At 58.3% G+C, this 11,703-nt stretch overlaps 1 protein-coding gene across 1 annotated transcript in view; it reads right to left on the bottom strand.

Annotated features, from left to right (window-relative positions):
- The window catches only part of BSN (bassoon presynaptic cytomatrix protein), a 72,101-nt gene that overhangs the window by 13,668 nt on the left and 46,730 nt on the right, over nucleotides 1–11,703 (bottom strand). Inside the window, exons 3-5 of the mRNA XM_088831745.1 lie at nucleotides 7,914–8,780; nucleotides 719–913; nucleotides 404–676 (exon numbers count right to left, since the gene is read on the bottom strand). Coding sequence (XP_088687871.1) covers nucleotides 404–676; nucleotides 719–913; nucleotides 7,914–8,780 — 1,335 coding nt within the window. The remainder of the gene's footprint in view (nucleotides 1–403; nucleotides 677–718; nucleotides 914–7,913; nucleotides 8,781–11,703) is intronic.

Raw genomic sequence — 11,703 nt, 5'->3', positions numbered from 1 at the left:
TGGCAGATGGCTCCTGGGGGAGCCCCAGCCTGTCAACCCCCGGGGCCCTAGGGAGGGGGTGCCTCCACCCCCGGGGGAATCAGGGCCCACCACCCACTCCATTGCTCTGGGCTTGCATAACTCACAGGTTCCATGTCAAACCACAAGCATCCCTAGGTTCTCAAAGAGAAGTGTTACTAGATCTAATGGTATCAAAGATGCAACAAAGCATCTAAAAGGTGTCAAACACAAGATCAGCCTAGAACCCACGGGCTCCAGGCCCACCATGCCTCAGCGAGGCCGCCCTGCTGTCCTCTGTGGCCCAAAGGGCCGTCCCAGGTCCTCATCCCAGTCCCGCGGGGAGCTAAACCCTTCTCCACACTCCCCTGCCTGAAAGCCAGGACCCCTGGGAATGATGACTGACCTCTGTCTCCCCACCCTTGGGGGCTTCTGGAACAGCCTTGGTGATGGGGGTGGTGGGTTCAGTCCTCCGCACCCCAGCCTTTGCCTTAGGAGTCCCAGGGGGCAGGGTGGTCTCCGGAGGGGGCTTCGGCACAGACTCGGCTTTAGCTGGGACTCCTGTCTTCTTTTCCTGGGCACTGCTTGGGGTTCTGCTGGGTTCAGAAGCCCTGGCGGGCTTGGCCTGGGGACTAGCCTTGGTGGGCAGGGGACTGGCCTTGGTGGGCAGGGGACTGGCCTTGGTGGGCAGGGGACTGGCCTTGGTGGGCAGGGGGGTGGCCTTGGCAGGCGGGGGGCCTGATGGCTGGCCCAGCCCCTGTGGCCCTTTCTGCTTGGGAGGGGCTGTTCCAGATGTACGGTGAGGGGCCCCCGCAGGGGGCTGCTGTGAGGTGGGCAGCGGCAGGGGCGTCGGCTCTCCCAGGCTGCCCTCCAGAAGCCGCTTAGTTTGGCAGTTCAGACAGAGCCACTCGGTTTTCTGTAAGGAAATGAGAGAGGAGGGTTTTGATGAAAATCACAAAGACACTGAAGTACTTAAAGATGACTTCCGGGACTATTTCTATAAACATAAGGAGGAGAAAGTCTCCTGAAGCATGACACTACTGGCAGATGGGTCTGTTGGTCCCAAATGACAGAGGGCCCCAGCGTTTAGATGCTCGTTTACAGAGTTAAAAAGACACACCCCAAGGAAGGGTCCCTTCCTTACCCCACAGGGAGCTTTTTACTAGGCTGACAAGGAGGACCTGTATGAGAGAGGAGGCTACAAAAGCAGCACAGGATCTAGGGAAGAGGGGGCTGGGGACTCCCCCCAGGGTGTGAACAGCCCTGGGGGTGGAGCAGAGCCCCCCAGGTGAGCGTGGCCTTTCAGGAAGGGCATCAGGCTGGGAGCACCTCCCAGATGCACTGCCCCTCCCCAGCCTCCTAATTCTCAGGCCTCAGATACCATCCTTCTCCATTCCCAAGTGCTGTGCTGAGAGGGGATCAGCTCTTGGGGCCAGGTGAGGCCGTCTAGCGGAAGTCCTGCTTGGTGGTTGGGTGTGGGGCCGAGCAATCCTCTTTGTTCACATCCTCCAACCCAAGTCACCTTGTCTTAGACCAATAAAGACCCCCACGCAAAAACCTCCTCCTGCTCCCCAGGCTCTGGGCTGTTCTGATGGGGACTGTGTGCTGGCTGTGAGGCCAGGGGCCCTGCTCCCTCCAGAGCTGGGCTGGGACCCTCCTCCACATCAGCCCCCACTTTCAGGACTGCTCTTCGTGTCAGTCTCAGTGCTGGGGGCTGGAGACACAGCTGTGACTAAGACGGACACATGGGCTGGTACAGTCTTCTCGGAAGCCAGAGCCCAAAGGGGTCGTTCCGAGTATGACATGGTCATCAATGAGGTTTCCAGAACCCCAGCAACCAAGTCGAACCCCCGCAGGTGCCACCGTCTGCACAGTGAAGGGTCTGAGCACCTCTGAGCAGGTGATTTCTATAGCAGCTCTGTGGAGGACAGGGGATGTCTTTCAAGGGCCTCCTCCAGAGTCAGAGCTCCTCCTTGGCGGGACTTGGGTGGGGATTGAGAGTAACAGGCACTCCAGTGCCTGTTCTTGCCCCAGGGGTGCAGAGCCTTGGCACCCCTACTGTCCTGCTCTTACACATGAGGGTGCCCAGACTCTCAGGCTCCTGCCAGCAGCTTGACCATCAGGATGCAGAGTCAGGGGAACCAGAGGACATGGAACCACAAGGTCAGAGAGCCAGGACAGGGCCAAGAGAGCCTTCGGCCCTTACCAGCCCAGAGGACCAGAATCCTTAGCAGCCTTACCTCACATACCGCCCCTGGGCCCACGACATCGCTGAGTCCACCCAACAGAACCCTGGAAGTATGGTACCTCCAAGACGTCTGCCCTTGGCCTGGCACCTGCAGGCCACCACGCTAGGTGCTGTAGCAATGTTCTGCCCTGGGCCCCAGCGGGAGGCCAGGCCAGGCGGGTGGCAGGGCCGGGGTGCTGACTGAGGGATAGGTCTGCTCCACAGGCTTGGGATTCAGGCCTTGAGACTGCTTCCGTGAGACTGGAGCTCCATCTCTGCCTGGAGGCTGAATTCCACACCCAGGTCCTGAGCAGAGGGGCTCAGCGATGGAGGGGAACCCTTCAGAGGTCCCGCATGTCCTTACCCTGCTCCTTGCAGGGCCTGGTTCCAGCACCACTGCTGACTCCCTGGGACCTTATCGGATGCCCTGTGTGTCCCCCATACAAACTGGCCCCTGGCTGGGCCACAGGCTCATTCGGTGCCTCAGGAGACTGCTGAGTGGCCTGAGCCAGCATCACCTTGGATCACAGTGGGAATCCCTCCATGCTGGAGACGGCTGTGGGGTGGCAAAAAGATCCTAGAGAAGTGGGAGGGGTGTCGGCAGAGGCCCAAAGAAAGTTCTAGAAATGAGCAAATTGTCCCTTCCCTAGCCCCAGGATCAGCATGATAGGGTGAGGATCTGGGCCTTATCCAGGGGGGTTGGCCCAAGGTAACACTGCCCTGGCTCTCCCTTGGGCCCATGTACATGGCCATCCAGGTTAGGCCTCTCAAAGCTTGGTCATCTGCCTCGCTCACCTTGGTAGTCTGGCAAACCTCTGACCTCCACCTCTGGCTGGCAGACCCAGTCCCAGAAGAAACAGTCTGAATGAAGCAAGGACACCTTGGAAGGGTGGCGACAGACCTCATGCCAAGAGAGCTCAGAGTCAGCCCCTGCAGCAGCCTGCTTACCTGAGCCCAGAGGCCCAGCCCTCAGCAGAGCATGTCAACTGTGGTCACAGGCTCCCTGGGGCCTTGTTCCTTCCCACACTTACTCCTCACGGAGGCAGCCAGGCTGCAGAAGGGGCGCCCCAGTTGGCCCTCTTGCTCCTGGCTCAGCGATAGCAGGCAGAGGGGGAGGCAGGTCGGGGAGGCAGAGGCATGTGAGGGAAGAGCTAAAAATAAACACCTGACCTGGCAGCTGGAGGCCCTTCCCCAGCCCCTTGGGGGTCGGGGGAGAAGGGTATAGGGCATTGGGACCATTAGAGGGGGAGCCAGAGGGAGACCTGGCCAAGGCCCAAGTCTTCTGCAGGATGAGGCTGGGATGGGAGGCAGGCGTGCCTGGGGGTGGGAAGGCAGCTGGAACTGCAGCCCTGCCTCCCCTGTCGTGCTGCTCGCACCTCTGGCCCTCACTGCCCCACTCCACCCCAGCCCGTCATTCCCTGTTCATTCATTCCCTCTCCCCAGTTAGTGTCCACCCCTCATTCATCCATTCGTTCACTTGCGTGTTCTCTCTCATGCAGCCCCAGCTTTGAGGAGCTGCTTGCTTGCTCTTTTCCTACCCTGTTTGGCAGGTGGGCTGGGGATGACCTGGGAACTCGGGATGGACAATGGGAGGCTCTGATGACCATGTTGGCTTCGCCTCCCTCTGTCCAGTGCCTTTCTGCGGGCAGGAAGGTAGCAGCCCCTGAGGGCAATCACCATCTCATGCGCTTCCCTTCGGATGGAGCTAGGTGGGTTCAGGGCGAGGCAGGGGACTTGAGTTGTCAGAGAGTTGGTAGGGACCCCCCAGCAGGCATGTGAGACCTCCTACCTTCCAGAATCACTAGCTGCTGTGCCTCGTGGGCCGAGCGAGCCCAGCGTGGCTGCCCTGGCAGCTGGGCCTCCTCCCCACACTGTGCCTGAATGACCCCGCCGAACACAGTCTCTCTGCAGGTATCGCTGGCCGAGGTGTCCACCTGGTTACAGTGACACTGGGCTGGCTGCCTAGCCCAACATACCCCCAGTCCTACTGCCAGACCAGAGATAGCCGATGAGAACTCCTGAGACAAGGATGCCCAGAGGTTAAAAGAATTAAAGCCCAAGAACGGCACACTGGACCACAGGCATGGCCATCACTGGGCTGCTGTTCCTCTCCTGACTGCGGCCTCTGCCTCCAATAAGAGGAATCCTCGCTGAGAGCCCCAAGGTGTGCCTTCACGGTTGGGCTGCCCTCTGCTCATGCTGTAACAACAAATGTGTTCGTCCCCTGGGGCCGAACCTGATGAAATGAGGGGCTTGCACTGGCCATGGGCTCAATTCACACCCAGATAGTCGGGGCTGGTAGGGACTTTCTTGTCCCTGCAGAGACTTCCTTTTCGGACCCACTGGTTCCAACCTCCTGGCTGAAGGGCTGCCTATGTGCTGGACGTTGAACAAGGATCTGAGGTGTGGCACTTCACTGGTTCTCACAGAAATCTAAGAGGAAGCGTTGTGGCTCCCATTCCACGTGGAGGAAACGAGGCTCCCTGAGATCTACCCCCAGAGGCAGACTGAGGCAGGTGTAGAGCAGAGGGAGCCCCCACCCCCACCCTTCCCACACATCACCGGCACCAGGCCCTCTGCGGGGGAAGGCCTGACTTCTCAAGGCCATGGCTGCTATTTTAGCAATTACAATAAAGTAAGACACTGGCAGCGTTACTGCAACTATTCCAATTGCACTAATTTCTGCACAAACTCTATTTTGAACCGAAAGCCAATTAAAAATTAAGCCAGAGGGTATTATTACCCTTCAAAAAGATAAATAGGTAAAAAAAAAAAATTGGAATCAACAACTCTTAATTATGAAATGACTCACTAAGTACCACTATGGTTAATTTTTTGGAGGAAATTTCAAAGGGAAAAGGGATCTAGCTTTTCAATGCCTCCTCCATTGTGTGCTCTGGACTCCCTCTGGAGAAAGAAGGTGGAAAGGTTTTTACGGCTCAGAGATGTTGGGGATGGTCCCCACCCTGGCAGCCCAGACAGGTGGCTGGAGCCACAGCAGGTCTAAGAGGCCTGGAGGGAGCCAGTCCGTCCCCACCAGGTACCCAGCATGCATGCTGACATGGGTCCCTCTGTTTCGCGTTGTACATAGAGGCAGCTTGATGGGGAGAGCTGACCTAAGCCTTGGTCCTGGAGAAGCCTCTCTTCTCTACCTCCTCCTGCCACCTCCCTCCCAGGGAGGGATGTGTCTGGGCCACCTGCTGAGAAACCAAGAGCCTCTTACCAAGAACACACAGGGAAACACAAAACTGCTCCAAGAGCCAAGCGGCCATTCGCTGAGATACCACCAAAGAGGGCCCAGGGCCTGGGTAAGAGTCTCACCGAGGACAGGCACCAGTGCTGGTGGGAAAGGTGGGGGAGGGGGACAGCTCTGATCATTGTCTGCAGGGAGAGAGAACAGACTTGGAGTAGGGCCATGGCTACCGGGATGGAGAGACGAGGCCAGAGTCTAGCCGGCGAGAGGCAGAGCCACAGGGCTTGGGCCAAGGAGGATGCTCAGGGGGACAGGGAGCTGAGGATGTCCCAGGCTGCCAGCTGGCACCTCTGATGGATGATGATGGCATGGTCTCATGGTGGGAACCACGGGAAGTGGCATGATGGCTGCCCGTCCACACTTCCCCAGGAGCAGCCCAGGGCCCTCTGGGGATAGCAGCTTTAAGCAGCAGAGCCCTGAGGAGAAATGAGTCAGAGAAGCTGGGCAACCTCCGGACTGCTGTCAGGAGCACAGGACCAGGACACCCAGCAGCTTTGCCATCAAGCCCATGGAACCCACAGATCCTGTGGAGGCAAGGGTGGCCCTGGCCCGGAGACGGTGGGGCAGGACATGGAGACAGCGGGACATGGACGATGGGGGCAGAGGCCATGACCACCAAGGGGCAGAAGCTCCAGAGTCCAGGAAGATGACAAGCCAACCTCTCACGAGAGGCTGAGCTGAGAATCCAGACCACTCACCCCGAGTCAGCATGTGACTGAGACTTCTGTTTGGGCAGAATCAGCACTTCCTCTGGCCCGGCCTGTAGGCCGCCGAAAGGCACCGTCAGGAACATTTATCCTCCTGGCCAGAGACAGTTCTGCCTTCCCCTCTGCACAGCCTGCTTAATGAGGAAATGTGGGCCAGGAGGTCTCCCGGGGACAAGGTCCTCCGGGCTGGGCAGCACAGTGGGCCAGAGGGGCTCAGCTCAGGCCCCCCGCCCAGCAGTGCATGTGTGCCTGGCTCTGACCGGAGTGCCTCTGCTCTGCGGTGGCTCCTTGGTGTCCCTCACCTCTCTGAGCTGCCAGGCCAGCTGCCCTCTGGTGAGCCAACAGACTTAGGGCTTGGGGCAGTGGCAGTGAGGGCCTGGAGGGTCACATGGGCATCCATGAAGAGGTCACCTGTTTTGCTCAAACTGCCCCTCCTGGCATGTTGGAAAACACGGCCTCTCGCAGCCAAAGTTATTTTCTTTATCGAGCTGCTCCCACGGAGGCCCGACCCAAGACAAGTCAGAACTAGGTGCTGCAGAGCCCAGTCCACCGCCACACACACTCACTCCTCTGCTGTCTCTGGGCCAGAGGTAGTCATGGCACCACACTCTTCTGCCAGGCATCAGTTACACATGGCTCAGCCCAGGGGCCCCAAGACTCCAGTGACTGCTGTGTGCTGGAGAAGGGGGCTTGACATCTCCTGATGTGACACAGCTAGGGACACATCAGCCTGCCCAGATGAGCCAATCATAGACCCCAAGGGCACTCTCGGAAGGGGACACACCCAGTGATGTGCAAGGCAGCAAAAGTGGGGTTCATATGGATGAACCAGGTGGGGTGGAGTGGGGTGAGGGGAGAAGCCGGAGCAGTCTCCCAGCCCAGGCTCACCCTACACTGCCAGGGTAGCTCCATGGGGCACCTTCAGAGCCTCCCAGGATGGGCTCCAAGCTTCACGAGAATACCAAGCCTCCTGCCCACTTTCACCCTACTCTGCACAGGGCCAGAGCCCTCCAGTGGAAGAGGGACTGCAGAGAGATGGGCCCCAACCCCAGCACTTCCTCAGACTTCCCTCTGGGTAAGAAGAGCATCTCTGAGCATCTCCACGAATAGCTCCATGGACAGCCAAGCCCTGCCAGGGAGAATTTGTGGACCAAAGGCGATGGCATTGACAAGTAGACACTAACACCCACAACCTCAGAAGAGGGGATGAAGGGAGGACATTGCCTGGCTGGGCTGCCCTGCTGTGAGGAAGCCTTCTGCCTGGCCCTGGGCATGGGGGCACAGCCCGCTGCCTAACTGCCCTTCAACCCCTGTGAGGGTCACAGACGGTGGGCAAGGTGGGACCTCAGGCCCTTCTTGCATGCACAGGGGTGACTGGAATCTTCCATTAGAGTCATGCCCATGATAGCTGGGAATGGGGAGGCCAGCATAGGGCCTCCTAAGCCTGGTTACCTTTGGGACCAGCCTCAGGCATCGGTCAGCTGGTCAGAGGCAGTGGGCACCAGGACTCCATTCACTGCACCAGTTAACTCTCAGAGTGGAAGGAGTGGAAGGAGAGGCTGGGACCAGGGCCAGATAAGGGAGCAGAGCCCTGCTGCAGCTATAGGGGCAGCCCCGTGACTGCTCCAGACTCAGCTTTCTGTCGCCCTTTCTGACTCTGATGCCCTCCATCACCCCAGGCTCAGCCCCTCACCAAGACTCAAGGGAACCTGCTTGGTCCAGCTCTTACCTCCACCAGGTGGGGTGTTGGGTTGAAGCCACACAGGTTGCACACCTGGAGTTTGCAGGTGGTGCAGGTGTTATAGTTGGCGGGGCCCTTGCTGCCCACGTTGAGCTCAGCTTGGCACAGTGGGCAGGTGGCCCTTTCCTTCGGCGTGGTCTTTGGCTTGGCAGCAGCCTTCGATGCTGCCTGGTGTTCTGTTCTGCCATGCTTTGGGCTGGTGGTTGCCCCAGTTCTCGCCTGGGCTCTGGGCCCTGATCCAGGCTCAGTTTTGGCTCCAGTTGCAGGCCCGGGCCCAGGCCCTGAGCCTGAGGGTCTCGGGCCAGCCTCCTTGCTGGCATCGCTGAAGACGATCTTGGGCGCCCCCTTGCTGGGGGCAGGCTGGCCCTGGGAGTCCGCTTCAGGCTGCACAGACATGAGGGTGCTCGCCTGGGTCAGCAGCGATGCACCAAGGCCAAAGAGCTTCCCAGTGAGGCCCTCCTGGGTTGGCTCAGCAGCACCAGGCCCGGAGGGTGCTGTGGTGGCACTCTTGGCCGGGGCCTCTCCTGCCGGGGGCCTGGGCTCGGCTGTGGAATGCTTGATGGGGAGAGAGGGCTGGGGAGACACTCTCCCCACCTCCGGAGGGGCGGCGGCTGGGGCAGGCCCCGGCACTGAGGTGGCCCTGGCTGTCTCGGCCTGGCGGGGGCCAGGCTGTGGTCCCCCTGGGCCCCGAGCTCTCTCTTGGTCCGGCTTCCCCAGGGGCTGTTTGGCTGGGGACTGGGCAGGAGACAGGCCCGGGGAGTGCAGCTGCTGCTGGCTCTTGGAGCGAGGCGCCGTGGTCATGTCCATCCCTAGAGCCCTCTGCATCTGGCAGTTCAGACACAGCCACTCCTTCACCTGAGGAGGAAGCAGCACGGTCACCAGGACAGTCAGGACCGGGGCGCCCACGGCCCAGGTCATCGCAGCCCCGGCAGCCAGGGCCAGCTCCTCGCACAGGCAGGAGCGCCAAGCCCGGCACAGGTGTTTCTGGGCTGCCAGGAGGCAGGCTGAGGGGCAGATGGCGCCACCCTGCCCTCTAGGAGCTGCCAGGCACATGGGGCTGAACGGAGGCAGTCACACACTCCCCAGCCCCAAACTGCCAACCCACTGCCTGCCAGGGTCCTCCCCACACCCACTGGTTGTACCTGGGTACATCATGCCTCTCCACATCCCACCTCACCAACCCACGCTCCCATCCTCCTGGTTGGATGACCCCACGTTGTGCATCCTAGGTTGCTTCAGGCGTATCTGACTCTTTGCAACCCCATGGACTGTAGCCTGCCAGGCTCCTCTATCCATGGGATTCTCCAGGCAAGAATATTGGAGTGGGTTGCCATTTCCTTCTCCAAGGGATCTTTCTGACCCAGGAACCAAACCCGCGTCTCCTGTGTCTCCTGCATTGGCAGGCAGATTCTTTACCACTAGAGCCACCTAAGAATAGCCTCCAACTGCTCGCTCTCTTTCCCCTACTGCCCCCTTCAGGTCACTTCCACAGGGCAGCAGAGTGATCTTTTAAAACATTTATCAGGACAGACCGCATGGCCCTAGAACAAGTGCCTGGTGTGCAACGGGCACTCAATAAAAACTTGCAGAATGAATAAAGAAGTGAGTAGTAGGTGGGAAAAGGAGGAAAAGAAAACAAAAAGAAACCATGATCCCTGTCCTCGAGGAGCTCAGAGTCTTGCTGAGGAGGAAAGATATAAACGAAACATCTTGAGAGTGAAATAAATGAGGGCAAGGTGGTGCGACGTGAGTGACGTAAGCCAAATGAAAAAAACCTTTTGCTTTCTTAAGGAAGACAATTTTTTTTTTTTTAAAGAAAATGGGATCATTTGTGCCTCCAGACTAAATAAGGCATGTGCTGCTGTTCACATGATGGATGTGTCGTTTCTCTCTGTCATTAACTCCTTCCTAAGGAGAGGGTGCTCACATTCGGGTTGGGCCAATCGCTGGTTTCAGCCAGGGTTGCAGGGATGGGCACATGACCTTGCAAACAGGGCCAATCAGAGCCCTTCCATGTTTCAGGGCGAATGAACAGTAGGAGATAGGGACGGAGCGGTGGAGTGGGCAGGAGCCTTCTTGCCCAGCGTGCAGAGAGGCGCTAAGAATGAAGTGAAGAGACAGTCGGAAATGGAGCCAAGACAGGAGAAACGAGCAGACCCCAGGGCTTCATTTAATTCCCTGGATTCAGCTCTGCCTTACATCTACCCTCAGACTCCCAGTTACACGAGCCAATATTGTCTTCCTCTCAAAATCCGAATATAAATCAGAGCACGTCACTCACAGGCTCACGGCCCTCTAGTGGGCTCCCCCTCACTTACCATGCGGACTCTTTCCTGTGACCTGGGAGGCCCTGATCTACTCCAGCCTACGCCTCTCTCTGTCCCCCTTCCCTGCTCTCTCACCTCGGGCACGTTGCCCTCCTCTTCCACCAAGTGATCCTTTGAGCTCTCTTCCATAACCAGGCCTTTCACTCACTCTTTCCTCAGCCCCAGAGCCAGCTATCTGCACATGTCCCAGCCAGGATCACTTCCCCATCAGGGCCCTTCCTGGCCATACGATCGAAAATCCCTCTGAAGCGTTCTGTAGCTAACCACCCAGTTTGACTTCATGGTACTTGTTCTTTCCCAAAGCTTATGCTACTTTCTTCCTTTGGGTGTCTCCTTGCCCCGCCCATGAGCTTTACTGAGGGGGTCCAGGGACAGTGCACAGTGCCTGGCACAGAGCAGGGCTTACTCCACAGAGTCTTGCTGGAGGATGAAGCCTGATAACCTATTAATAGGGCATGGCTCTTACAAGGCTACAGCCATGAGACTGGAGATCCAGCATCCCACGGTGTGGAAGGAGCTCCTCCTTCTCAACCTGAGCCAAGGCAGAGGACAAGTCTGCTCATCCATGGTTGCAGTGAGAGTCTCTGAAAGCACCACAGCAGCATAGTTGCCAGCGAAAGGTCCAGTCTGGTCCCTGGGGCAGAAAGTCCCTTCTGCCCATCCTCAGTAGGTACCTCTGGCCCTGGTCTCTGCCTTGAGGTCACAGGGCTGTATGGCTGCCACTGTGGCTGACTTGGAGTTTGGGAGCCTGGGCTTGGCTGTCTTGCCATGAAACCAAGAGCAGCATCTGAGACAGGGGAGAAGCATGCACTTTGGTGAGTACCCCATGGTGCCCTGCATCATGCAGGGTATATTTGTAGGCATTCTTTCATTTTGTCTTCACGGTAGAGAAAAACCAAGGTCTAATATGATTTAGCCTCTGGCTCTTGCGGTTACCCGGCTAGGAAGTGGTGCTGCTGGGGACACTGGCCCTGCCAGCCCTGCCCAGCTCCTGAGCTGCAGCCTGGAGCCCGGTGCCTTTCATATGTCTATGTCTGCTGCAGGCCACTGAGCCTCATGCAGGTCAAGTCAGAGGTCTAGAAGCTGCCCTCAAGAAACTCAAAGACCAAGCCCAGCTCTGGAAGCCATAAGATCAGCAATGCCATAGCACTGGGGTGTGAGCTGCCCCGCCTCAAGACGGGAACTGTGAACTCACCTAGGCGCTCTGAAGACCCAAGGCAGCTCTGTATACTTTTGGACAGAAAAAGTCACAGAGAAGACAATGTGTGTCCTTGGGACTCAGCCCCAAGACTCCTTTAAAGAGGTCATATTTGGCAGGGGTGACAGGGTTCACTTTTGCCCAAAGCAGGAGCTTGCAGAGGCGAGCTGTTTGGGCTAACCCTCAAGGAGACCCCAGGAGATGATTACCCTCCTGAGTGAGGTGCCAAGGCCCTGGCCCAGGGCAAAAGCCA

Source organism: Moschus berezovskii, chromosome 24, assembly GCF_049115385.1.
Source record: "Moschus berezovskii isolate FMDL1 chromosome 24, NW_MosBer_1.0, whole genome shotgun sequence".
NCBI classification, from domain to species: Eukaryota; Metazoa; Chordata; class Mammalia; order Artiodactyla; family Moschidae; genus Moschus; species Moschus berezovskii.
This window is presented reverse-complemented; position numbering and strand designations above follow the sequence as displayed.